This window comes from Cyprinodon variegatus, unplaced genomic scaffold, assembly GCF_000732505.1.
Source record: "Cyprinodon variegatus isolate N-32 unplaced genomic scaffold, C_variegatus-1.0 Scaffold306, whole genome shotgun sequence".
In the NCBI taxonomy this organism is placed as follows: Eukaryota; Metazoa; Chordata; class Actinopteri; order Cyprinodontiformes; family Cyprinodontidae; genus Cyprinodon; species Cyprinodon variegatus.
Genome location: NW_015150759.1, coordinates 785398 through 794399, shown reverse-complemented (window position 1 = coordinate 794399; position 9002 = coordinate 785398). Strand labels below are relative to the sequence as shown.

At 39.4% G+C, this 9002-nt stretch overlaps 1 protein-coding gene across 1 annotated transcript in view; it reads right to left on the bottom strand.

Moving 5' to 3' along the window:
• Positions 1 to 9002, bottom strand: part of LOC107090648 (suppressor of tumorigenicity 14 protein homolog) — a 26265-nt gene that overhangs the window by 12660 nt on the left and 4603 nt on the right. The window contains exons 2-7 of the mRNA XM_015384163.1: positions 4023 to 4176; positions 2449 to 2579; positions 2280 to 2350; positions 967 to 1133; positions 815 to 850; positions 156 to 196 (exon numbers count right to left, since the gene is read on the bottom strand). Coding sequence (XP_015239649.1) covers positions 156 to 196; positions 815 to 850; positions 967 to 1133; positions 2280 to 2350; positions 2449 to 2579; positions 4023 to 4176 — 600 coding nt within the window. The remainder of the gene's footprint in view (positions 1 to 155; positions 197 to 814; positions 851 to 966; positions 1134 to 2279; positions 2351 to 2448; positions 2580 to 4022; positions 4177 to 9002) is intronic.

Here is a 9002-nt window from a genome sequence, read left to right as displayed (position 1 = left end):
AACCAGGAATCAGAATCAGAAATACTTTAATTATCCCAGGGCCAAATTACTTTTGTTGCATGACTCAATCTGTAATAGAGTGACTATAGGACAAGTTTTATATAACACAATTTTATACAATATATATAATTAGGGGGTCCCCGCTCCATCTCGCCATCAGTTTGGGGGTCCTTGGCCTGGAAAATGTTGAAAACCCCTGCTTTTTAAATGAAAGTGTAGATTAAGATGTTGAATTGAGCACAATGTTCTCCTGATCTCAGTCAACCTGAAGATCTGTAGGATGTGGTTCACAAAAAAGCCTGATCCACTGAGTCAAAAGCTTTTCGGACTTAAAAAAATTAGCAAGGCACATATTGGTATCAGATACTCCCAGCACACTGTCATGAGTCTAGTGCTTATGTATAGCTTCAAGATTATCCACAGCATGTTCATAGCTAATTTTAAAATGGCCTTGTTTTCTTTTTTCTTAAATTAGGTATTTTTTTCCCCAATCTCTTTCTTATTGTCTAATTGTGAAAACAGACCATAACTCAGGTAGATAAGGTCTTCACCCATTTCACAATTTAAAAAAAAGAGGAAAATGATTTTCCTCCTTTTTTCCTCTCATTTATTCATGACATTATATCAAGATATAAAATTAGTTCCATGTGCTGTGATATTGCTTTAACTGACTGGTCAGCATGCATGACTTTCACCTGGGAGTCTGTGGAATTGAATCTTGCCAAGTACATTTAAACATTGTTGAATATGAGTTATAAAATTTTTAAAAAATTATAAACCGCTCTAAAATGGTAAAAAAGAAAATGTGACTTACTCTTGAAGGATGTTGACAACAATCTGTCATCTAAAACTGTGAGAGGAACCAAAAACATAGACAGATTAAGAAATTAAAGTACTGCAATACATGTTGTGTTAAAAGAAACACAAGCAGAGAAAACAGATGCAGGCTGATAGACAAATGGTTACCTGAGGTTCTCATTTCTCTGATCTCCAGAGCATTAGTTGGTCTTTTTGGTGATGCTAGGGTCCTTTTCACAGTTGTATCCAAATCAGCCATAGCGTTGTCAACAGATGCTTCTTGGCCTGCAGGGACTTTAAACTCCGACAGGTAGTAGGCAATAACACTTCCCTCACTGGAAACATCAGCATCAGAAACTTGTTATTATAGCCACCAAGCTTACTAACATCGAATAAAAAACACATTCTTAAGTTGATCTTAATCTATTTTCCCTTTAGGATTAAAAAAGTATTTTTGAGTTTCATTCTAAACATCCTGCGTGATAACATAAAAAAAACTTGACTGGACTCACAACGCTCTCTATAAGAAAGGCCAGAGCAGACTCTTCCTGCTGAGGAGACTGAGGTCTTTTGGAGTGCAGGGTGCTCTCCTAAAGACCTTCTATGTTGTTTCATCAGCCATCTTCTATGGAGCTGTCTGTTGGAGCAATGGCTAATCTGTTGCTGAGAAAAAGCGGCTTGATAAGCCGATCAGGAAGGCCAGCTCTGTGATTGGATGCCCTCTGAACTTAGTGCAGGAAGTGGGAAAAAAAATTATCCTAACTAAATTAACATCTCCGTTGGATAATGTCTCCCACCCCATGAATGAAGCTGGTGCTGAACTGGAGAGCTCCTTCTGGGACAGACTGCTGCACCCGAAATGCACCAGGGAGCGTTATCACAGATCCTTCCTCCCAGCAGCGGTAAGACTTTTTAACCAACACTGTTCCCAACAACCTCAAGAAGTTGTTACACTAACACACCATCAGTGTGTGAGTGTGTGCGTGAATGGGTGAATGACTGAATGTAGTGTAAAGTGCTTTGGTCAAGTCTCCTGACTTGAAAAAGCGCTATATAAGTACAGGCCATTTACCATTTACCTTATTAATTTTTGCAGTTTCTATCTTAGTCAATTAAATAACATGCTGCTGTCATTTTGCACATCTCTGATGTTGCTATTTTCAAAAGTCCATTACTGTGAAAATATCCACAGCTGTATATTGGTTATTACATCCCCAGGTGCACAGTAATTATATATTTTAAAAACATTTTACAGTACAGTTTTTTGTTTATTTTTATAACTCTTCACTATTGTGTTATATTTACACACTCTTCTAAGGTCCACATTTTTTCTAGCATCTTTTTGCTGCTGTAAACACCAAAATTTTCCCCATTGTGGGACCATAAAGGGATTTTCTATTCTATTGTAAAATAACTAAATAAATCCCGTGTTATATATAGTGTCAACAGGAAGAGAGATATGATTTCATCTTCAGTCATACCTGAATGCTTGAACAACAGAGCCGACATAATATTTCTTCAGCTTTGGGTTGTTGGTGTAAATAACTTTTAGCTATAGAAGTTCATAAGGAAAAACATAATTAGGAAATGCTTGATTAAAAATGGTAATACTTTCTCCATACACTAAGAAAGAGAGCCTGACAGACTTACATCTCGCAACACCTGCTGAGCCAGAGCCTTGAACTCGGGAGAGCTGGAGTTCTCATAGGCGTTTTCAAACACCTGGTTCTCAATCTTCATTGATCCACTGTACATCCTCTTGGATAACTGTTCTGTACGGACTGAAAGGTACACAAAGAGTAGGCATGTCTCAAACCTTTCAGCTTAATAAATCGTCTGTTGCTAAAGAAGCTTAACTTTCTTTAGTAAATGTCATAATTTTGTTAGGCCTTTTTAGCAAGGCAACCCATTCTGGGATACAAGATAATTGCAAGAGAGCGAGCACGAGCCCATTTCTCTTTGTGCATGCTCTGTTTAAAAGTTGCTGTTCTCATAGCTCATACAGGCTTACTAAAAACTAAACTAAAAGAGAACTAAAAACTAAAACCCCAAAAGGGGAGAACCATAACAATTACACTCATTCCTTAAGTTAAAAGTCCTTCAAAAGTATCACAAAGAAAGTCCAGAAGTCCCAGGAAATTCACCACGCTGACTTAAACAAATAAAAACAAAGTTTTGCTGTTATGTACTGCTAGCCAGCTGGCTTAGAGAGGAGTACAGTAAGCTACATTCCTAAACACAGGGACTTGTATGTGCAAATTAAAGGAGCTTCAACCACTGAGGCTCACTTCCATCACTGCTCCTTTTTCTCTTTTAATATAAAATAAAAACAGGAAGACATTCAGACCAGAAAACAGGATGGATGGATGGATGAATGAATGAATGAATGAATGAATGAATGAATGAATGAATGAAAGAAAGAAAGAAAGAAAGAAATCAAGGAAGGAATCACGGAAGGAATCAAGGAAGGAAGGAATCAAGGAATAAAGGAATCAAGGAATGAAGGAATCAAAGAGGGAATCAAGGAATGAAGAAAGGAAGGAAGGAAGGAATGAAGGAAGGAAGGAAGGAATCAAGGAAGGAAGGAAGGAAGGAATCAAGGAAGGAAGGATGCTTTTAAAACTTATTTTGATATTGGCTGTATTTTTCCTTCCCAGTATTTTTTGAAGCACTATTTGTGTTTGTTTTGGAGTTTACATGTTTCATGGGTTTGTTTGGTGTTCACAACTTACTTTGCATCTTCATCTGCTGACCACTGTAGGATGTAATTATTTTAGTTTTCTCAACAATCTCTTTCTTTTGCTGTTTTATACAAATTACTGAAAAAGTGAATACACTAATATTTGGTCTTTGATTTCCTTATTCTTATGTTTTCAGTAAAAAAATATTTAGTAAAAAGAAAAATAAAACTGACTGGTTCAGCACTTTTTTTTGTTTTAGAATCATAATTATTAATGGTCAAGAAGTGCACCAAAGAATCGTAGGCGCTAAAGGCTCCTGAAATAGTGACTATAACTATAAACTTGAAATCAGAGTAATTTTCAAAACCAAAGTCATATTTCTTGTTTTTGCATACAATCTGGTCACAATCCCTGATTCTGATTTGCTTTCTATTCTGCGGGCGGAGCATCTTCATTCCTTCACTCTCTGTGGAACTGGTTTCATACACACAATTCATCCAGCTCTGTAAAGTTATTCCCTTATCAAACAAAGAAGCTACTTACATTGGAAATGCCAGATCAGCAGCCCCGTCATGAGAGCAATAACAGCTGCCAAGATCACCGCCCCAAGCACTATGGCCGTCTTCCCTTGACCATTCTTCTCCAGCGTTTTGTTTTCTGACTCTTTTGGGAACTTCTCAGAGTCAATTTCTTTAACCTAAAAAAAAAAAAAAAAAAAAAAAAAGGTAAAGCAATTTTTTGTAGAGGTGCACCCGTAAAGGCTCTTACCCAAAGAGAAAATGGAATTTCTTACCTGAGAAATTTAAACATACATACAATGGTTTGTTCATCATGTAGGTCTGATGCTTGTTAGATTTTTTGTTGCTAGTATTTATAAGCAAATAGTAGACTAGGTCATACACAAAAACTTATCATCCACAAAACCAAATATAAATTTTTTTTTGTTTGTGTAAGGAAATAACTTTTTTCTAATTTAGTGAGAAACTTGAAATATTTTTTTGCACAACTTCAAAGTTCTGAAGTAATTGGTTACAAGAACTGTTATCAGTTTTCTGGACTAGTTTGGGTTTATAATTTTTGCACTACGTTTCTTAAACTAGTGTCTGCAATCATTTGTCACCAAATTTCATTAAACCTCAGGCTGCTACAGTAGGAGCCAATTTGAAAATGGCCTTTCTCAGTCAAACCGCATAGCAGCCCGCTTCCCTGCAACTCCCAGCAAAATCCCCTCCAACTTCCAGCAACTGCAGTGACCATCTCTTGCATATTTTTACTCCACCCTTTTACTGAATTTCAGGGTCTGGCCAGTAAATGGTACCTCTCTTTAGATCTTAATGTCCAAAAATAACGACAGAAAGAATATTTTAGTACAAAGATTGATGTTTAAAAAGAAACTGTAGTGGACCAGGCAAGGACCAGCCAAGAGCACATCAAGGAATGTGGGGAAATTTTGAATGACTACTACTGTTTAGTCCTTTAGGTCAGTAGCGCTTTAAATTAAGTAAAACCTGGAAATTCTCCATTTGTGCAAAACCCTTTTTTTCTGATAACTCTAAATATTATAGAGTACCACCAAATGCCATCAGAAGTCACCTATAAAGTAAATAGACACCCATCTTTATGCAGTCAGAAAGGCTGCCAGCATAATCCTCTTTGCATTTTTGTTGGTAGTATTTATGAGTTAATAATAGCCAATGTTATATGCATATACCAATATAACCACTTCTTTATCTCAAGTTATGTTATGTCATTGCAGAACCCTGCTATATATTTTTTATTTTTTTTTGGTTCCTGTAACTGATCTTCTAATCTGACCATGTCAGCTGTTCTGTGGAAGAAGATGCTTTAAGTGTGCATTCCTGACAGACCAAGCATAGGTAACATACTGCTCCACCCTAAGCGGAGCAGCTTCCTGCATTCCTGTACAAGTAAACCCCCTTGGTGGTAGCGTGCAATAATTTGGCTCTCAATTCACTGTGTAAAGTTAATTATAGTTTCTATGCGTACAGTAGTGTTAAAGTAGCAGGGAGGCAAGGCATCACTATAAATCTCAGGTATGGTCATGCCCCCTGCAGACCAGAGTACCATTAGACCACCTGCAGTGTGGTGCTCTGATTCTTGAATTGACAAATTCATGTGTCAATAAGGCTGAATTTTATCAAGCCTCAAGTTCCTGTACTGCTTTAGGCCAACAGGAATAGTAATGAGGCCTTATTAAGCAGCTGCTGCTGCTGCTCTGGCTGCCAGGCTGGAGAGAGAGAGGGTGGAGCCAAGGCCGATCTTTAAAGACTCCAGCTCAATGAGGATTCAGGGCAGGCTGGAAAACCTAGAACTGGAAGACAGGCTTAGTACAGCTCTATACATAACACCCCCTCCCATAAGCAGGTTGATCACATCAATCAACATGCAACATAAGCAGTGGGCAACTCACGACCTTGAAAGGGCGTCTGCAAGGACATTATCACGTCCTCTAATGTGGCGGATATCCAGGTTGAAGCCTTGCAGAAACAGGCTCCATCTCATGAGGCGCTGGATGGAGTTTTTCATGCGACCAAGAGCGACCAGTGGATTATGGTCAGTGTAGACCACGATAGGTTGGCTGGAAGAAACAAACTTCGAAATGCTCAAGTGCTAGAATTAGAGCTAAAGCCTCCTTCTCTATGGTAGAGTATCTGCTTTGATGGATGTTAAAGTTCCTAGAGAAGTAGCAGATAGGATGCTAAACTCCTGATCTCTCTTGCAGGAGGACAGCTCCAGCACCAACCTCACTGGCATCTGCTGCAATTTTAAAGGGCTGACCAAAATCAGGGGCTGTCAGGACAGGAGTACTGGCCAACAAAGCCTTCAGATTATCCAAAGCGACTTGACATGCTTCAGACCAGACAAAGGGAGCTTTAGGACTCAATAGGTTTGTCAAAGGGGCAGCAACAACAGCAAAATTTGTACAAAATCCCCTGTAGTACCCTGCCATACTGATGAAACGCTTAAGCTCACGCCTGGTACTACGAACAGTGAAGATAACAATGGCCTCTATTTTGGCCCCAACTGGGCAAATCTGTCCACATCCCACTCCTGACATCACTTTATATGGATGTTGCTTTATAGGGGCAGCGTCACCAACATCTATGTCGTGCTGTAGGACGCTGGTACAAGATGGTACATCTGAGAAGAGCTCAGGATGCCTGTGAAGTACAGCAATAATGTCATCACGTTTGTCAGAATCTAAATAACAGATGTTCATTTAGGTTAGACAGAATCTCAGAGTTCGGCAACCTTCTCTCAGGAACTGATTTGTCAACCATACCAGACACGTCCTCAGGCTCTGAATCTGCGGTGGTCAGCATAGAAATAGTCTTTTCTGTCAAAATATGGCTGCAGAAGGTTAACATGGCACAAACGTGTTTTCTTTTTCCTGTCTGGGGTCTTAACCAAATTGTCAGTCTCACTGACCTGACTTTTTTACCACAAAAGGCCCACTATACTGAGCCTGCAAAGTAGACCCAGGAAGCAGCAGGAGAACAAGCACCCTCTCCCCCGGAGAAAACACTCTGTGCTTGGCTTTTCTGTCAAACCTTTGTTTCATTTTGACTTGGACTTTGCATAAGTTTGATTTAGCAAGTTCACAAGCCCTCTGGAGTTTGGACCTGAAACTACACACAACCTGCAAGAGGTTAGATTGACAAGGTGACTCTTCTAACCATCTCTCCTTGAGAAGTTTCAGGTTTCCCCGTACGATATGGCCAAACACTAACTCAGCTGGACTGAACCCTAGTAAACCCTGAGTCACTTCTGACTGCAAAGAGTTATAGGGGAACTCCCTCATCCCACTCTTTTACAAACTATTTACAGTAGACCCTCAACATGTTTTTTAATGTCTGATGAAACCTCTAGGGCTCCCTGCGACTCTGGATCATAAGCAGAGGAAGTACAGTGTTTTATTGACAACTGCTGAAGCACCTGAGAGAACACCTTAGACATGAAGTTTGTTCCTTGGTCAGTCTGAACAACCTTTGGTAGACCAAACAGTGTGAAAAACTTAATAAGGGCCTTAGAAACAGTGGTTGCAGTGATTTTTCTGAGGGGAACAGCCTCTGGGAGACGTGTTGCCATACACATAATTGTCAGTAGATACTGATTTTCAGACTTGGTCCTTGGGAGTGGACCCACACAATCAACCACAATGTGCTCAAATGGCTCCTCAATGACAGGAATGGGATGTAAAGGGGCCTTGGGAATCGTCTGATTAGGTTTACCCACAATTTGACAGACATGACAGGTTTTACAGTACTGGGCAACATCAGATTTTAAACCAGGCCAATAGAAGTGTCTCCTTACTCTATCTAGAGTCTTCTTTACACCCATATGTCCTGCTAGGCTATGGTCATGAGCAAGGCCAAGTATTTCAGAGCGATAAACCTCTGGGACAACAATTTGATAAACACTACTCCAGTCATCCTTACAGGTTAACTCTGGAGGAGTCCATTTTTCTGACGAAATAAGCACATGAGAGATCTTCAACTTCACTTTCAGAAACAGCATCCTCAAACATAGCAGACAAACTATCATCCTGTCTCTGGGCAGCTTTAAGCTCTTTGTGAGAGGGAAAATAGTCACCAAAACCAAAAGTTTCACACTTGGAAAGAAATGTATCTGAAAGATTAACCTCTGCAGGCGCGGATTCAGGCGGGGGCGCGGGGGGTGCGTGCACCCCCCTTTGGGATATGGCAAGCTGATGGGGCCAATAATCGTCCGTACAATAACGCAATTTACGTCACCGCGCGTTCTGGCTGGAAACGCGCGGTGACGTAAAAAACGCGCGTAAAATGCAAAAAGAACTGCGCGTTATTGTACGGACGATTATTGGCCCAATCGGCTTGCCATACCCCAATGTCGTCGTTGCGAGCATGAGGAGACCTGGAAGATTTAAGGCCAAACAAGAAAACTAGACAACCATCTCTTTTAAGATTCTGGTCCAATCCAACAGAAGGGTAAGTAGAAACCAACTTTATCACTTTATTTTCTATAGGCTTATGTCTATAATCTAAATAAAAGATTGAAATGTTTATATCTTGTTTTCTATTCTTCAGTGGACCTGGCACAACTACAGAAAATGACCAGAGCGTTGACCAGTATGAACGTTCAGATATTGGAGACACACAGATAAAAGGTATGATGATTGCTAGAAAATGTTGATAAAGAGAAAACATTATCAACATTGTTGATTGTTGATAAACAAGTTGTTTAAAGTTGCAAAGTAATGCAATTGTAGGAATACTTTAACCAGTAAGGGGAAAGTTATGGAAATTGCAGTGTTTGACAAGTAATAAAAAGAGTGTACAATTAACAAAAATAAGCAACATTAGTTGCCATTGACATGCATACAATAGTTATTTTGTAGTGTGTATTTTTGGGTCTAAACCTGTACCACATGTGTTGAACTGTTAAAAATAAGAATGGTATCCTTTATGAAAATACAATTTACTTTTAAGTAAATTCAGTTTTGTGCACCTAGTGATATGTGTT